We start from the raw sequence: 18,432 nt of genomic DNA, 5'->3' as shown, positions 1-18,432 counted from the left end.
CCCCGAGTGAGGCACAGTTCCGAGCATTGCTAAAGTCGGATCTCTTGAAATTGGCCAAACATTTTAACTTGGAGGTCCGAACTAATTTGAGGAAGGCAGAGTTGCAGGCCACGGTGATACAATCTATGGTGGGATTAGGAACATGGGACGAGTTAGCCTGGGAGTGGCTACCCGAAGAACCAGAAGACGTGGAGCTCCGGAAACTGGAGTTGCAATTACGGAGCCAGGAACGGATCAAAGAAGAAGAAAGGAAAGCAGAAAAGGAAAGAGCAGAAGAAGAAAGGAAAGCAGAAAAGGAAAGAGCAGAAGAAGAAAGGAAAGCAGAAAAGGAAAGAGCAGAAGAAGAAAGGAAAGCAGAAAAGGAAAGAGCAGAAGAAGAAAGGAAAGCAGAGGAGAGGAGAGAAGAGAAACAAGCAGAGGAAAGGAGAGTGGAAAGAGAACTCCAGGAAAGAAGAGAAAAGGAACAAGCAGAGGAAAGGAGAGCTGCAAGGGACCTCGAAGCAGAGGAGAGAAAAGCGGAAAGGGAATTAAAGGAACGTGACATGCAGCTTCAGCAAGAAATCAAATTCAAGGAGCTGGAGTTAATGAGAGAACGGGGAGAGGCACCACCCTTGCTGACGGGGTCGACACCTAACCAGAAAACCTGGGATGTGGGCAGACATGTGAGGCTGGTTCCACCGTTCAGTGAAAAAGAAGTCGCGAAATTTTTTCCACACTTTGAGAAAGTGGCTCGACAATTAAACTGGCCGGAGGAGGCATGGACCATACTCGTGCAAAGTGTGCTGGTGGGGAAAGCTCAGGAAATTTATTCGGCGCTACCAATGGACCAATGTGCAGATTATGAGGTACTGAAGAAGCACATCCTCAAAGCCTATGAGTTGGTTCCGGAAGCTTACAGGCAAAAATTCAGGAATGCCAGGAAGAGGGAGAGTGAGACCCATGTGGAGTTTGCCAGAGTGAAAGAAAACATGTTTGATCGGTGGTGTGAGTCAAAAGGAGTCGGGAAAGACTTCGAAACATTGCGGGACTTGATCCTGGTGGAGGAATTCCAGCAGTGTGTCCACGAGGACATCAAAGTGTACCTGCAGGAAAAGAAGGTACCAAAGTTGTGGGACGCAGCCACCATGGCAGATGATTATGCCTTAACCCACCGAATAGGGGTCCACGAACCTAACTCCTCGCCTAGATCTCCGCAGGGGAGGTGGGGAACAGCAGGTGCGGAGAACGACCATACATGGCGGCGGCCTCGAGATGATTATGGGGACAACTATGATACCCCACCGGTTCGAAATCAGAGGGATGCGGGCCCAAGACAAACTTATAGTTCGGGGGGCCCGAGGCAGACCCCGAGTTTTTCCTCCGGGCCTACTTGCGCGTTTTGCAAAAAACCTGGACACTTGATGTCCAGTTGTTACCTCATGAAAAGGGACAACCCAGAGCGGAGTCCGACTATTACAACTCCGAATGCGATGGCTAGCGTAAGAAATCGCCATCAAGAGGGTTACCAACCATTTATTTCCGAGGGGTTTGTGTCACTGGATGGAGCCTCGACTAACCGGAGACCGGTTAGGATATTGAGAGACACAGGGGCCCATCAATCTTTAATGCTTGAAGGCATTTTGCCATGGTCCGAGGAGACGGCAACGGGGGATAGTGTTCGTTTACAGGGGATCGGGGGCGGTGTTAGTGCTCCCCTTCAGGTCATCCAGTTGGAGTCCGATTTGGTGTCAGGACCGGTCACCGTCGGTTTACAAGCCACGTTTCCTGTAGAGGGTGTATCTGTGGTTCTCGGGAATGATTTGGCCGGGGGTCAAGTTTATGGTAACCTGAGGGTTGATAAAGAGCCCAGCAGGGAAAATAACACCACACCAGCTCGGGATGGTGACAAAAGTGCCAAGTTATTTGTAGGGGGACTGAACTTCAAAACAGAGGAAGAAGTTCTGACCTCTGTCTTCAACAGATATGGGCCGCTGGTGGAAGTGCGGTTGGTAAGAGACTGGGAAACGCAACAGTCAAGAGGGTTCGGCTTTGTCACGTTTGCCAGCACAAAAGACGCCAGAGAGGCAGAGAAGAATTGGAATGGCAAGGATTTGGAGGGTCGGACCATAACAGTAGGGAAGGCATTTCGTAGGCGTCGAGAGGTCTACAGGAGAGGACAACTGGGCGGTAGTTTTGGTGGTGGCCGCAGTCAATATTATTATGGAGGCTCCCTGAGTTACGGCCGCTCCCGAAGGAAGAATGGGCAAAGTAGTGGCCGAGAAGAAGACCGGTATTCAGGGGACTACAGGGACCAGTGGTCCCACCCTAATTATTAGGGACGTTCTGAGAAGTTGAAGCACTGAAGGCGGCGGAGCCGCCGAGCCAAGATTCCTACACGAATTAACCGTGAACGCCGTTCCTAAAGGCGTCCATGTAGTGAACTTTCCTGCACGGACTAACCGTGAACTCCACGTTCCTCAAGGCGCCCATGTAGAGAACTTTCCTGCACGGACTAACCGTGAACTCCACGTTCCTCAAGGCGCCCATGTAGAGAACTTTCCTGCACGGACTAACCGTGAACTCCGCGTTCCTAAAGGCATCCATGTAGTGAATACTCGGCTTGGCCTCCCGGAAAAGTGCTATCGAGTGGCTTAACTGGCTTTATTTTTAAGTGATAACTGTGCCCGGGGGGAACTGATAATGTGGGGGGGTTGAGTGATCTGGTTTGTTTCTCCAAATTGGCCGGCAAAGAAAGTTTTCGCTGGGTTCAAACTTTCTTTCTTGAAGGGGGGGAGTGTTACATATTTAGGTGAATGTATGTAAATTACCATTCAGGTTGCTTATCCGTGTGTATTATATTAAGGGTTGTTGTGATGGGAGGGTCAGGAGCCCTTCGGAACCAGTGGCCGGAAACGGAAGTGGCCGGAAACGGAAGGAGAAAAGACACGAGGAGAGAAAAGGACGGTGCTTCTTCTTCCTCGCCCCGCGACGACGAGAAGGTGGAATCGACCTTACGCTGCGCGGAAAACGCGCCGTTGCGAAACGTCTGGCGAGAGGAGTTACCTGGGCGGTAAATACCTTTTGACACGTCCAGTCACCGTGAGTTCGTGCACGAAACCAAGCGTCCGGGACAGTTTGCCCCGTCTACAAAGACGCGTACGGGTCCGCACGTTGGGCCTCGCTCGCGTCGGAAGCCGCGCTGGGTTTTGCCCCGTCTACAAAGACGCGTACGGGTCCGCACGTTGGGCCTCGCTCGCGTCGGAAGCCGCGCTGGGTTTGCCCCGTGGCTTGGCAAGGAGGTGCGCTGCAGCCGCGGCCCCAGTCCGAGACGGCACGTTTAGAGCACGTCCGCCCGGGGCTCGTTCAACCGCCCGTGTGCGGAGAGGAGAGACATTGACCACGGAGGGAGTCAGGAGTGGGGCTCACGTGAGGAATGTATAAGATTAAGATGGCCATCTTAGAGTTTGTGTAGATGAGTTCACATGGTTGTAATATTGATTGTGCATTGTTGATGGTTGTTGATTGCTCAGTGAATATATTATTGATTATTCCGGATCCTTGGTGTGGGGTTTCTTCTTGACCGGAATTCATATTGATTGCGTTACGAAAGCGTATAAACCATATATCTTTCTGGCGGGGTCCCTCCCACGGTCCGGGGGTCACCAAGACCAGGTAGTTACCGGGAGGACCACGTAACAGGGGGTAGAAGAAATCAAGGTTTTGGATGGGGGAAGATAAGAGATGGTGGTGAACAGCTGTTTTAAAGACCTGGAGGGACAAGTGGGATTGAAGAGAGTGAGGGAGTTTGTTCCAGAGGTGGGAGTAAAGAGGCATGAAGGAGTGAAGGTGAGAGGAGAGTCTTGATTTTGGCAGTTTAACCATAAGAGGGTTGCAGGCAGATCATGTGCGACCTGTAGGAATATTTGGGGGACAGAGCCCAGAGAGAGCTGGGGGGGCAAGGCCGTATAGCAGTCGGTGGAAGACAGAAAGACCACCGACCTGCCTGCGGTGAGTGAGTGAAAGGTCCTCAGAGTTAGATTTGTATACTGAATCAAGGCTCGTGAAAGAGCTAACATTTACTTCACAAACAAATCAACCAGACAAACAAAATATATAAAAAGAGGGAGCGGAAGACAAGATGGGGAGAGAAGGGGAAGCACACAAACACAACATTTGAGAGCAGGGAGATGTGTGGGAGGGAGAGGGCTTGGGGGGAGGAGGCGTGGGAAGCGGGGGGGGGGGGTGGGAGAAGTATAAAACACAAGGACACCAAGGACTTCCAGGACAGAAGTTGGTATTTCAAAAAAGTGGATTTGGGGTGAAATTAGCGGGGGTAGAAAAGATCAAGGTTTTGGATGGGGGAAGATAGGAGATGGTGGTGAACAGCTGTTTTAAAGACCTGGAGGGTGGAGTGGGATTGAAAAGAGTGAGGGAGTTTGTTCCAGAGGTGGGAGAAAAGAGGAATGAAGGAGTGAAGGTGAGCAGAGAGTCTTGATTTTGGCAGTTTAACCATAAGAGGGTTGCAGGCAGATCTTGTGCGACCTGTAGGAATATTTGGGGACAGAGCCCAGAGAGAGTTGGGGGGGGGGGGGCAAAGCCAGAAAGGAGTCGGTAGAAGACGGAAAGACCACAAACCTGCCTGCGGTGATTGAGTGAAAGGCCCTTTGAGTTAGCTTCATCGAGGGAGATTTCAATGATTCTGAACGCTTTGGTTTCAACAGCGTGAAGACGAGCGAGGTGTGAGGCAGGAGCACCAGCCCAGAGGGGAGAGCAGTACTCCATTGAGCTGCGGATGAAAGCCTTGTATGTGGAGGAGCTCAGGTGTGCCAAGGAAGGACTTAGCACGACGGAGGATGCCCAGTCGGCGACTGGCTTTGGAGGCCAGATTTGAAATGTGGTTTTCCCAGGAAAGATCATGGCAGATAGTGAGACCCAAAAGCTTGAGTGACAGAACTTCTTGGAGAGGATTATTCAGAAAGTGGATGGGAGGGTTGTCCAGTCGGTCTTTTCGGAGAGACATCGTAAGAGTGTGAGATTTGTCAGGATTGAAAGACATGTTCCACTTGTTTGCCAAGTCTGTGATTTTGTCCAGGTCTTCAGAGAGTGAGGAGGCTGCAGCCTGCCAATCTGAGGGATGAGGAATGGAGCGGCAGAGAGTGTGGAGTCATCAGCAAAGAGATAGAGAGGATTTTCAAGAGTCAGAGAGACCATTTATGAAGACCAGAAAAAGCACAGGGCCCAGGACACTGCCTTGGGGAACCCCAGCCTGAACAGGAAGGGGAGATGAGAGAAACCCATTCAGGGTCACACGTTGACTACGAGCAGAGAGTAAGTCCGCAAGCCATGAGTGGAGATTTCTATGGATACCATAGGAGTATAGTTTGGTGAGCAGACCTGGGTGCCAGACCGTATCGAAGGCACATGATATGTCAAGGGAGACAGCTCTAATTTCCTGCTTGACAATGAGGACATCCATCCATTGTTGAGACAGCAGAAGCAGCATGTCCAGAGTAGAGTGACGTGGTCTGAAAGCAAATTGATGATCAGAGATCAAGCATTGGAGAAGAAGAAGGATTTGATACTGGAAGCAATGATGGATTCCATGACTTTGCTGATAAACGGGAGAAGGCTGATTGGTCTGTCATTGCAAGGATCTGTTTTTGCACCTTTTTGTGTAAAGCAGTAATAATGGCTGATTTCCAAGCTGATTGCAGCTGACCTTGAGCAAAAGAGAGTGTGAAGAGAACAGACATTTGTGAAAGAGTGGCAGAGCAGTGTGAAAGAGCAGTGTGAAACAGTGTGAACAGTGTGAAAGAGTGGCAGAGCAGGATTTTCGGACCCGTGGGCTGATGCTGTCTGTTGCAGTTGCAGAATCAGATTCGAGGATTGACAGAAACTTCTCCACCTTGTCAGGAGAGAAGGACACAGAGTCCAGGAGCAGCTGGGTATAACTGGGTACGGTGGGTACAGAGAGGGACGGGTTTGCGACACAAGATTTTGAAGCAAACACAAAGTTGAGGCATTCAGCTTTTCAAGTGCGGAGTCAGCTGCGAAGCCGTTTGAGGTAAGGGAGGGGATGGAGGGGGAACAAACACCAGAAACAGATTTGACCAGATGCCACCAGGGTTTGGAAGAGGCATTTGGAAGAAGAGGGAAGAAGATTTTTTCTTTAATGATTTGTTGCTTGTTCTAATGCGTGTTTCCAAATCCTGTTACAAGCCCCTTTGCGTTTCATTTGGAAAGCTTTCTGATTGATCATGCACATGCAATGTCCATAAAAAAATGTATAAACTTCACATTGCATTTTATCCATGTTGGTTGGTTTTATATGTTGATACTCTAAGTATCACAAATTCAAATAGTTCCGATTAGTTGTGTGATTGCATGAATTTGTAGCAATTTAAGACAAGCTCCTTTTGTGGTTTGTTCTGAATGATATAATATACATATTCGTTAATCTATAGTTAAGTTACATATGCAAGGAAATGAGAAAATAATGTTGGATTTCAAATGAAGTTTGCAATTTCAGTCAGTGGAAAACTGTAACGAACATGCACACAAGGATTTGCTTTAAAAATTGCAGCAAAGATACAACTCACCTTTGCCAATGCCCATATATCAGTTTCCAGTGACGTCATGCTGCCGGGCATATTAAGGGGGTAGCGTACAAAAAGGCGTACTTTAATTGTTTGCAACTACAAAGCCCTTCAGCATGAAGATACAAGCGCGCATTAAAGTATTGTTATGTCGGTGGGGTAAAGGAATATCTAGAGTCAGGTAGATCTGTATAGGTAGGTATTCGACTGTCGCGATAGGGAATCAACCTTGTAATAAGTTCTGTGTTTTTTGGGCGGTTTGTCAGGATAAGAGTATACCTGTGAACATATCAGGATGTTCGGGTGTTAAATAGTGTCGGGAATAAGATAACAGTCTTGTGTGTCACACCTGGTAATCAAACCTTTGTCCCTTATGGCAATGCACACCAACATAAACACTTAGATAGGCCCTTTAGTGCAACAGTAATTAAATCCCCTTCCCTTGCAACGACTTTGGAAGAAGACAGGCAGAAAGCCAGATCGGGGCACCGCCGGGTGGCCGCCGTCAGCTACACCACCAGCTAGGCCTAGCAACATCGCGTGACACAAGCTATGACCACGCCACAGGGAACGTGTGATTGGAGGGAAGGCGCTGGAAGGTTCGGTGAACGCTGGAAGGGGCTGATTAGGTGGCGCGCCAAGGCTGACGTCACCGCCGCAGGTGATAAAAGGGTGCTGCATGACATTTTAGCAGCTCTAGCTCTGGCGCTCTCTGGCTGTCTTGACGCTGCATGACATCTTGTGCTCTCTGCGCTTCCCTTCTTGGTCTTGGGAGGTCTCTGGTGGTCGTTGGTTCGCCATCTTCATGGTGCTTGGAGCGGTGCTCGGTGCGCGGTGCTCGGTGCATCTGGAGCTTGGGTTGGTGCTGAGCGGGCGGGACCTTGTGGTGTGCAGCGGAGTGAGTCGCATCGGGGCCTAGCGAAGCGTGCAGGGTGGACCGAGGGTTTCTCCGCATCGGAGCTTGGAGCCGCGTGGGGACAAGACTACGGACAGATAAGACCGCACACCACATACACACCATGAAGAACGGTTCTTTTCGTAATTCATTCCCTCGTCTCGTATCCGGAATCTGTCGTGTGGGGACGTCCCAATTAGGATATTTATTACCGGCGTGTGCTTTTCCTGTCCCACCATCCTTGCGAATAAACCCTTATATTATTTTCTGTATATATATCTGAACGCAGTTTCCGTGTGGTTGATTTAATAGGTAAAACTGCAGGGCTCTTGCGCCGCCCCCCTCCATCCCGCGCACTTTGGTGTAGCTTTTTGTTTTTGGAGTCCGCCATTGAGTTTTCGCCTCGAGGGCTAAGGCCTTCGCAATTGGCTTCCATGACCGTCTGATTTTAATCAAAGGCGGCCGCACGACAGTATTGTTATGAATTTTGTGGTAGAGTGATGTATAGATCAGGTAGATCTGTGTAGGTATCATGCTACGACTGTCGTGAGGAAGAAGGAGAACCATCTCAATGTACATAAGCAGGGACCTGTCTGGCCCGGATGTCGGATTAAGTATGTCTTTGTGGTCATACGAGGATGGCCTTGTGTTAAATAGAGTAAGGATTATGCCAATTCCCTTGGTCGTGAGACCTGTGATCCATCCATTGTCCCATATGGCAACGCACACAGACACGTAGAGTAGTTAGGCCCATTAGCACACACACTAATTAAATTGCGGATGTTTCACTCCATTGCGTACAACACCGAATCATACGTGGTCGTGTCAGGGTGAGCAATCTTGTGCCGCTATGCGCCGCTCTACCATCTTTAGTGTTAAGTTAGCTTTATCATGGCGTTTTGCCAAGAATGCTTTTAATAACAAAAATTATGATAATAGCATAATATTAATGTTATTAGAAAAATAATATTAAAACAAATAACAACCCACAGAAGCCTGGTGTTGGCTTAGTGGTTAGGGTGGCGGGTTGGAATCCCGGTCGATCGCTGAATTAACACCAGGGGGGTTGACTCAGCCTGTCATCCTTCCGAGGTCGGCAAAATGAGTACCAGTTCACTGGTAATTCCATGTGTGTCGCAAGAGGCGACTAACAGGGTTGGTTGCAGGAAGGGCATCCGGCCATTAACCATCGCTTCAAAAAGGGGACCACAGTGCCCGGAACCCCTGCCAATCCCTGCTCCCCTGGCCAACCCCTGCTCTGTGGGGAAAATGGCCTCGAAAGGTGGTTGGTTGAATAATATCCCACCTTCTCAATAAGTGTTTTCTCATTGGCTAAATGCCGTGTTAATGTTTATAAAGAGCTTATCCTGCCGTGTTCCTGGCAGAAACGGCCTTGACTGGAAGTGAAAAGATTATAAATCACAAACATGTTTGATTACCTTTATCAACAGTCGCTAATGCTGTTTAACACTAATTTGACAGAAATTTGGAGGAATCCGTGCATCAAGCCATGCTTATTACGTCGATGAGCGCACCTGATCGATGATCTACTGTAGTCTATATACACCACAAAGATTAATAACATGACCCTTCTTGCCGCTTCTGTGGCGTTTTTGTGGCCTTTTTCCAAAGTTGCTTCTCATTACAAAATTAATAACAACATTTATGATAATATCATAATATTATTGATATGAAGAAACAATATTCCCATTCCCCAAGTGGTTATTTTGACTTGCGATATTGCCACCCTCTCCCGGACACCCTCACGGAAGTAAATTTTATTATCGGGAAGTTCAAATGGTGAGGCACGGTCTGATCTTTTCAATGGGTGGTTCATGTGCAGCCACCCGGCTGCTGTTTGCATCATTTTTCTGTGTGCGCATCTGCCCCTGACGCAATGCCTCTCTATAACCAGTTAGTTATACAGTCATGTGAAAAAGTAAGTACACCCCATGTAAAATTTTGAGTTTTTCAACATATTTCAACATACAGCTATTTGATCTTCATTTCAACAATATTGATAGATAAAGGTGATATAATATAACAAATATCATGAAACATTTACATTTTGTAGTCCATTGTATAATTTAAATCAACATAAATGCAAATTTCGCATGTGGAAAAAGTAAGTACACCCTTGACTCTAATAGGTGGTATTGCCCCCTTTGGCAGAAACAACCTCAAGTAGTTGTTTCTTATAACTGTCTATCAGTCTCTGACATCGACTGGGAGAATTTTTTGCCCACTCCTCCATGCAGAATTCTTTCAGCTGTGCGATGTTTGAGGGGTTTCTTGCATGCACAGCTCGTTTCAAATCCCCCCACAACATCTCGATGGGATTTACATCCGGGCTTTGACTTGGCCATTCCAGCACCCTCCATTTCTTTCTTTTCAGCCATTTCTTGGTGGATTTACTGGTATGTTTAGGGTCATTGTCATGTTGCAAGGTCCACCTTTGGTTGAGCTTCAACTTTCCGACAGATGGCCTCACATTATCCTCAAGCACCCTCTGATACAATGAAGAATTCATAGTGGATTATATGATGGTGAGCTGCCCAGGCCCTGATGCAGCAAAGCTGCCCCAAACCATAATATTTCCACCACCATGCTTTACAGTTGGTATCAGGTTCTTGTGGTCAAATGCCGTCTTTGGTTTTCGCCAAACATGTCTTCTGGTACTGTGGCCAAATAGCTCTACCTTTGACTCATCTGTCCAGAGCACATTGTTCCAGAAGTGCTGGTCTTTGCCTCGGTGTTCATTGGCAAACTTTAGTCTTGCCCTGATGTTCTTTCTGGACAGCAAAGGTTTCCTCCTGGCACACCTCCCATGTAGATCAAATTTGTGCAGCCTCTTTCTAATGGTAGACTCGTGCACTTTGACATCAACAGTGGCAAGCGCTACCTGTAGGTTCCGTGATGACATTCTGGGGTTCTTAGAGACTTCTTTCAGCATCTTGCGGTCTGCTCTCAGGCTGAACTTGCTGGCGCGGCCTGGCCTGAACAAGTTGGCAGTTGTTTGGAATCTTCTCCACTTGTAGATGATCTTCCGGACAGTCAAATAATTGATTTCGAATTGTTTGGAGATCTTTTTAAATCCCTTCCCAGACTCGTAGGCATCTATAACCTTCTTTCTGAAGGCCTCAGAGAGCTCTTTTTATCTAGGCATGGTGACGCCGCACACTTCAACAACAAAGAGCAAACCAAACGAAATGTCTGAGGTTTAAATAAGACAGGTTCCTCCAAGATCCTCTCTAACGATGTTCTAATCATTTGCACCTGAGCTGGTGCGCACCTGATTCAAATTTTAGGTATTTGAAGTAGCGATAATGTACTTACTTTTTCCACATGTGAAATTTGCATTTATGTTGATTTAAATTATACAATGGACTACAAAATGTGAATGTTTCATGATATTTGTTATATTATATCACCTTTATCTGTCAATATTGTCGAAATGAAGATCAAATAGCTGTATGTTGAAATATGTTGAAAAAGTCAAAACTTTACATAGGGTGTACTTACTTTTTCATGTGACTGTATGGTACTCCGTTTGCCGACCTCGGAAGGATAAACAGGCTGAGTCAACCCCACCTGGCGTTAATTCAATGGAATTCAAACTCAGGACCTTTGGATCCCAAGCCCGCCGCCCTAACAATTCGGCCAACACCAGGTGATATATTTTCAATGATCGGAATGATCTGATCGGATATGGAATGACATAGAAAAGATAGGATTGTAAAGTTATAGCATGGACAGTGGACGCGTAGGAGACATCTCGATGTATTAAAGTGTGGAAAATGTAGCTTAAGATTGTTTATGTTAATTCACATGAGGGGTGAAGCTGTGTTAACTATGGATTAAATTTAGTTTTCCCCAGTACATGATATGCCATCTGTGGCCTTTCTCTACGTTTTAAATCTACAACCAGGCCAGCCATGCAAAGCCTCCATGAAACCGCAACAACTGTCCACTGCATTCCGACATAGCCCGAACATTGCCGATCGCACCGAGTCCCACCTACAAAAGAGCAGCACCGGCAGGCCACGCCCCCAAAGTTCATGATTGGTCGAGCAGACACGGGGTGATTTGAAAGTGCTTTGTGATTGGTCGGGGTGACATCCGAAAAAGAAGCTTCGAGAAAGAGCTCGGGGGAGTTGGTGAGAAACCTTGTCCTTGGTGTGCGCCTGTAAGGAGAACTGTTTGAGCTTTTTAGTGCGGTTTTACAAGTCAAAGTGAGGAGGTTTTGGCAGCTGCGGTGCTCTTCGGGGAAGCTGGGGGTAGCATTGTGCTCGCTGGCCAGGAATTGAGAGGGCGACGTTTTTGGCTGACGCTTCACGGCTCAGTGCGCTCATGTGACTGACCACTGCCATTTTGGGGTGCTTCGACGCGCAGTCCTTTCATTGACCAACCTCACAAGTTTTGATGACCACCAACCTCCAGAAAGCCATTTGGGACCAGAGCTGAGTGTCGGCTAAGGAAATTTTATTTTATTATCTGTCCCCTTGTCTGTTTTTGAGTCAGCATAGAGGGTCCCTCTAAGTAGGATTAATTATCCCTCAACATTTATTTTGTTTTGCTTTATTTTGTTATTAAATCGTTTGATTATCAATTTATTGTGGTGTTTGCATGTTTTTTGGGTTCGGGAATAAACCTGTGTGTTTTGTCAGGTAAAAGCTTCGTTTCCTTCCATCCGCACGTGACAAACTGACCGCCAATTTCAGCAACACGCCATGGAGTTAAAGATCAAGTCGTCTGTCTGTCTGTCACCGGTGATCTTAATCACCGGTGACACGACAATACTAATAATTAGCAATAACAAGCATTCTGAGTATTGCGCTGCAATACATGTGCCCTACCGGCAGTCGGTCATCCAGAAAACTGTTGGGGAAATTACCAAGGGTTATTTTACAACAGGTTCTGAATCGTCCCCAATCGCTAATTACCTCAGGACGGGCTCACCTGTGATTCGCACTCGGGACTTCGATTTGTACACCTTGCAGACAGGTCAGCAGAAGCACAAGAAAACAAGTTGTTGATAAAGAACCTTTCGAGTTGCTAAATATCAGTAATTTATTATATTTTCCAGTTCACGATCAATGATCGATGTGTATATATATATATATGTTGCTCGGCTTGGCTCCGCCCTCCGGAAAACGCGCACTGTCGCGCTATTGACGTTCGCGAGACGAGGGTGAGAGCGCACGGTGCGGCTTGAGGAGAACTCTCGAATAAACAAGAGATATCCATTTTTAAAAATATTTTCTTTTAATTAACGATATCTGCCAAACCATGTGCCCTATCGGAAATTCCAAAAGGACCTTTTAGTAGATTGACACGCTGAACAGATCTGTGAAGTTTCCCCCTCGATTGGATAAAAAATGACTGAGGAGCTCGGTTTTCAAGGTTCACCCTTAAAAACGTCATAACTCTGAAACCATGTCACGCATGACATCATGCTCGCTGACTTTTTTGTTCGTCATGGATTGCGATTCTGCCTGCAAAGTTTGGCCTCGATCTGTTCAGCCGTTGCAGAGAAAAAGGGGTTTTCGTGTTTTCACGAAAAACAATATGGCGGCCGAACCACGTGACCTGTGACATCATAATTACCATTAAAATATTCTATTGTACAGACCGAGTCCCTCCTGTGGTGAAAATTTGATCTCAATCGGTCCAATTATTGCAGAGAAAATCATTTTGAAAGGAAATTAAAACTTAAAATGGCACCGAGTTAAGGAGCATCAGAATTATCAGAATTCCCAAAGTTCAAAGTGCCATAACTTTGTCAAAAATGATCGAAACGTCGTGAAGTTTGAACTCGATCTGTAATCATGAGGAAACCATGTGCCAAGTTTGAAATCATTTGCGTTAAGCGTTTAGAAAAAAAGTCCGGAAAACTGTTCTTTGCGTGACGGACTGACGGACGGAGGGATGGCGTGCAAACCTATAGTCCCCTCTGGTGTACACCGGTAGGGGACTAATAATAACGAAAATAATGTGACCCCCTGCCGCTCGTGCAGGGAACGGGTGTACTGGTGATAATTAAATTTGTGTTGTTGACAACAAATCACTTCAAACTCAACATATGATCTTTACAATACAAATTACTATATCGCTGCCAGGGAAAAAAACTCAGGGAGTGTATAAGCACAAGACTCGATAAAGGCGTGAAGGGAAATTATCTGATTTTATCTGGGGACATTTTTTTTTCCCAAACATTGCCCTCAACTTTCCTCTGGATGAAAGAGGAAGCCATGAAACGTTTGGTTGTACTGGTTCCTGCAGGGTACAAATGCACAAACAAACATAAAAAAAATTAACTTCCTTCCTAATATATCATATGGGTGTGGGGGCAATAAAGCCCAGAATAAGAATCAATATAAGAATCAAATCAAATCAAATCAATAAAAATGAAAACACAGCAACAATGAGCCCGACAGTAACTGCTTACATTTAGTGAAAACCTTCTCATGCCTATCCTAAAACTAATCCGAAAGACATCGACTGGCACAGTTAGACGCAGGCCATGAGATGGGGAAGAGAAAGAAGATGAGGATGTGGAGGAGGGTGGCCTTTCCTCTTTTGAGGTGGTGGAGGATGGAGTGAGGCAATCTGGACTGGAGAGGAAGCATGCTCGTCAGTGCGCTCCCCAAACCAGCACAGCTTGAAGTATGGCTCCAATCTTCGAGGCCACAACGTGATTCGAACTGGCACCTGCTGCAGCTCCGATGCAGGTGACTTGCCTCTCTAGATCCGATCCTCCAACTGCTGATGAACATCGACTGCAGCTCTCGTCTCAAATTCCAATCTGCAAAGCACGTCTGACTGATCTCCAACTCGTGACATACCTCTGACAGCTCTACCTCTTATACTCAAGACTTTTTTGAATGGTCCCCATCGGCAACTCATGATGTGTCTCTGACTGGTTTCAAACTCCAACTAGAGGTGCATGTCCAGTGAACAGATTTTTATTGGCTTGATGTGTGATGCCACACCACTGCTTGATTAGCCTCAGTGGTCAGGGAAATGGAGAGGAAATGGAAAAGTACATCTGATAAAGAAAATATCGAGGGCTGGAACGAATACGAGGGACTGTCTACATTCCACACAATTATTCCTGATGGCTAATTGTGGTTATTTTGAGATTGCGAATGGAAACATTAATTAGCAGATAACTGTCTAAATAACGAATCCATTGATCTCTCCCCCCTTAAATAATTTCCATCACAATATATAAAATTTTAAAATAGTGCAGCACAACAACTCACTCACGAGCTCTCCCAATGCTACTTGAAGCAAACTTCTGAAGTGCAATTTGCCATGCAAACTGCTTGCTCTCCTTCCCTCTCCCACTCAACCCAACTACCAAATATTCCCACTCCATCTCCCCAAAAAAATGTAATGGAAAAAGCACAGCCTTGAGTAGGAATGCAACTGAATCAATTCAACAATACCATGAAATCTCCACAAAGTGATTCACAAAACAATAAGCGACAAAATATATTTGAAGAGTGCAAAACTCTCATCACCTTTTTGATCCAAAGCGTCCAATGCTTCAGGTTCAACCTTTATAATGTGAAGATCTGCAAACACATCTTATTAGAGACTAATAATAACGTTTGTGTGCAACCAAAATCCAAAGCTGTAAAAGCAGACATTCATTACTATATTAAACAATTCCCTCTTCCTTCTCCAATTGTATTTTGATGTTGCACACAAATTCAAGGCTTGTGAAAGAGCGAGGGCGTAACAGAACAAAAGAACCAGTAGAAGGAGGGGCGGACACGCCAATGGCAGCGCTGAATCAAAAAATAGAGGAAAACGTGGACAAACAGGAACGGCACTCGGTAGAGCACACAGTCTCACCTCGTGCGATCATTCTGAGCAAAAATACCATCATGAACTGAACACTCTATTATTATGGCCCAGATATCCATATGCACACCAGATTATGTCACCTGCATTGCTATCATCCATTGTTTTATTGATTAACTAGAACGGGCACTCGGTAGAGCGCATACCTTCGCCGCAGCTACTGTTCTGTACTTGGCATGGGAGTGTAGGGAACAGAACAACAAAAATACGATTTTGACCTTTTCGTGACCTTGACCTTGACCTTTGACCCGATTGCTCCCAAAATCTAATCAAATGTGTCCCGTATAATAACCAATCATCCCACCAAATTTCATGCAATTCGGTTGAATACTTTTTGAGTTATGCGAATAACATACACACACACACACAGACATACAAATAAATACACAGCGATCAAAACATAACCTTCCGCTTTTGCGAAGGTAATTATTAGGATATTTCTCGACCATTTTTGAGCACATTTCGGCAAAATTGCATTTGTAAAGATGCATACGAAAACAAAATTAAAACTATTCTCCCAATGGCTCATCGATCATATGTATGAAGTTTCACTTCGATCTGTCCCGCAAAAGAACAGATCTGGCTACAGGATGAAGTCATTCAGGTTCAAAAGATCAGGCGCCAGTCTGTGATGTAACGCGAAGCCTTGACCGTCTGTCTCGCAAGACAGAGATGTCTGAGGAAGGCTGAACAGGAACTGCAGGAAGCACTGATGATCGTGTCATTCTTGTATGTCGGAGATGAGTCGCCAACCTCTTCATCCAGGTGACCAACCGTCACCGCCCAGCATGCAATTCTGCACAGTGGCGAATCATCATTTTCTGCATCAGATCAACCAAACAAACTGTTGCCAGTGCAGCTACCGCTACTGCAGCCAGGGCAGGCAATATATATCACTGAATACAACCCACTCCTCAATACTGAATCACTGAATGAATCACTGAATACAACCCACTCCTACAACCCACTCCTCAATTAATCATGAATGACAATACATCACCCAATGAGAATGTGAAGAAGACGCATCAAACTACGTGTTTTGATGGAGTCTGATCAAACCTGGGACCCATGAGATGGCTACAGGGATGTCAACAGGTGGACATGCCCTGGCATATTCATCCACTACAACTGCTCCATTCCAACCTTCAAATTTTAATCCCAACATGTTAACATGTCCTCAGGCACCGCACCTGCCACCTTTGACTTCACCACACGGGCATCCAGCTTATCCATCCACGACGCCTGCCACATCCAACATCATAGACTTGCTAAGAGCTTAATACTGTGCGGTACCGAATAAGAGTTTGCCTTATTTTCAGAGTGGCAGAGAAAGTGATTTTGCCCTTCTCAAGCTGTAATTGGATACCCTAATGAGTAATCACACATACGAGCCCTGCAGGACAAGTATGGACAGCCGAGGCAACTCGTACAGAGTGAAAGTGGCACTATCATGAACATGGCAGCAGTGAGGACTGGAGATGCAGAGGCCTTTGAAGACTTTCCCCTTGCAGTGCACTCCCTTGTGGGTATGTTGCAATCTCTCAAGGGTGAACATGGATTTCAATGACGATGTGGCTCACATGTAGACGGGCTAATTAGCAAATGGCCACAAAGTTATCGTGATGGATTTGTCGAGCACTGCATTATCTTAGGACTCTTGAATGTAGATTATAATCAGACCTACACTTTTCACCATCTGGCAGGTTAACTGCTGGGGAAGTTCCGAGCTATACGTATAGCGAACCAAGCTGCTGTCTTCCACAAATGTGAGGGCCAGGGATCAGAGAGAAAGGAACAGTGTTCTTCATCTTTCAAGGAGAAACAATCACACATGTATGTGTTTTACAACTCCGACTCGCCAATGGCTGGCGCAAGGACACAGCCGTCAAGTAATGTTTCTTCAACAACGAAGCACAACCCTCATTATCCTCACGTTAACACCAGTGACCATTACCTCGGTTCATGTGCAGAATTCTGGAAGCTTTTCAGAGACCATATCAAGTGGATGAGGGAAATAGACTGTTGCTGGAGGTGCAGACAGACACACATAGCTGATCGCTGTGTATTGAGGAAGCCGTGCATTACTTGCAAAGAGTTGCATCTAACTATCCCACATGATGCAGCACAGAGATCCAGCAACACTGTCCTAATCCAAAAGACACAGACTGGCACAATTAGATGCAGGACATGAGATGGGGAAGAGAAAGAAGATGCGTATGTAGAGGAGGATGGCCTGCCCTCCTTTGAGGTGGTGGAGGATGGAGTGAGGCAATCTGGACTGGAGCGGAAGCATGCTCATCAGTGCGCTCCCCAAACCAGTACAGCTCGAATTCTGGCTCACAACCTGCAGTGTACGTTGACAAGGATCCATAGAGACGTATGCCATCTTTGATGATTCTGAAAGGACCATGCTTTTGAATTCAACAATGGAGCAGCTGAACTTAGTGGGTAAACCTGAAACATTACTGCTCAAGACAGTACAGGAGGATGCGGTGCAATGTACTGGTGCTTCTGTCAAGCTTGAAATATCATCGGTCGAGAACCCGAACCAAAGGTACGCGATAGATGCAGCATTCACTGCCACAATGCTGTGCTGATTAGTATTCTTACCCAGTGTAGTCGGGTCAAAATATGAAATAAATGGGCTGACCCCAAAAAAATTGCAAGAAAACGTTTTATGGTGTTTTCCTGTAGTATTTGGTCCAGAGAACAACATATCAAAAGTAGGCCGAAATTGGCTCATCAGAAAAGGTCCAAATTTGACGTCAAACAATATGGCCGTCATCAGACCAAAATGTTCAATAGATACGCATAAGCCTGGTGTTGGCTTAGCGGTTAGGGCGCTAGCTTGGGATCCTAGGATCCTGAGTTCGAATCCCGATCGATGGCTGAATTAACACCAGGGTGGTTGACTCAGCCTGTCATCCTTCCGAGTTCGGCAAATTGAGTACCAGCTTGCTGGGATGAATGATCACGGTGTGTACCCCGGTTTAGAATAGGTACATCGTATCCCTGCGCATCGTAAGAGGCAACTAATGGTTGGCGTCAGGAAGGGCATCCGGCCATAAAAACATTGCCTCAAACAGGGCC

At 46.3% G+C, this 18,432-nt stretch overlaps 1 protein-coding gene across 1 annotated transcript in view; it reads right to left on the bottom strand.

Annotated features, from left to right (window-relative positions):
* The window catches only part of LOC137419139 (uncharacterized), a 71,362-nt gene that overhangs the window by 39,470 nt on the left and 13,460 nt on the right, over positions 1–18,432 (bottom strand). The window contains exon 2 of the mRNA XM_068105315.2: positions 14,997–15,050. Coding sequence (XP_067961416.2) covers positions 14,997–15,050 — 54 coding nt within the window. The remainder of the gene's footprint in view (positions 1–14,996; positions 15,051–18,432) is intronic.

Source organism: Myxine glutinosa, chromosome 1, assembly GCF_964187855.1.
Source record: "Myxine glutinosa chromosome 1, kmMyxGlut1.1, whole genome shotgun sequence".
NCBI lineage: Eukaryota > Metazoa > Chordata > Myxini > Myxiniformes > Myxinidae > Myxine > Myxine glutinosa.
This window is presented reverse-complemented; position numbering and strand designations above follow the sequence as displayed.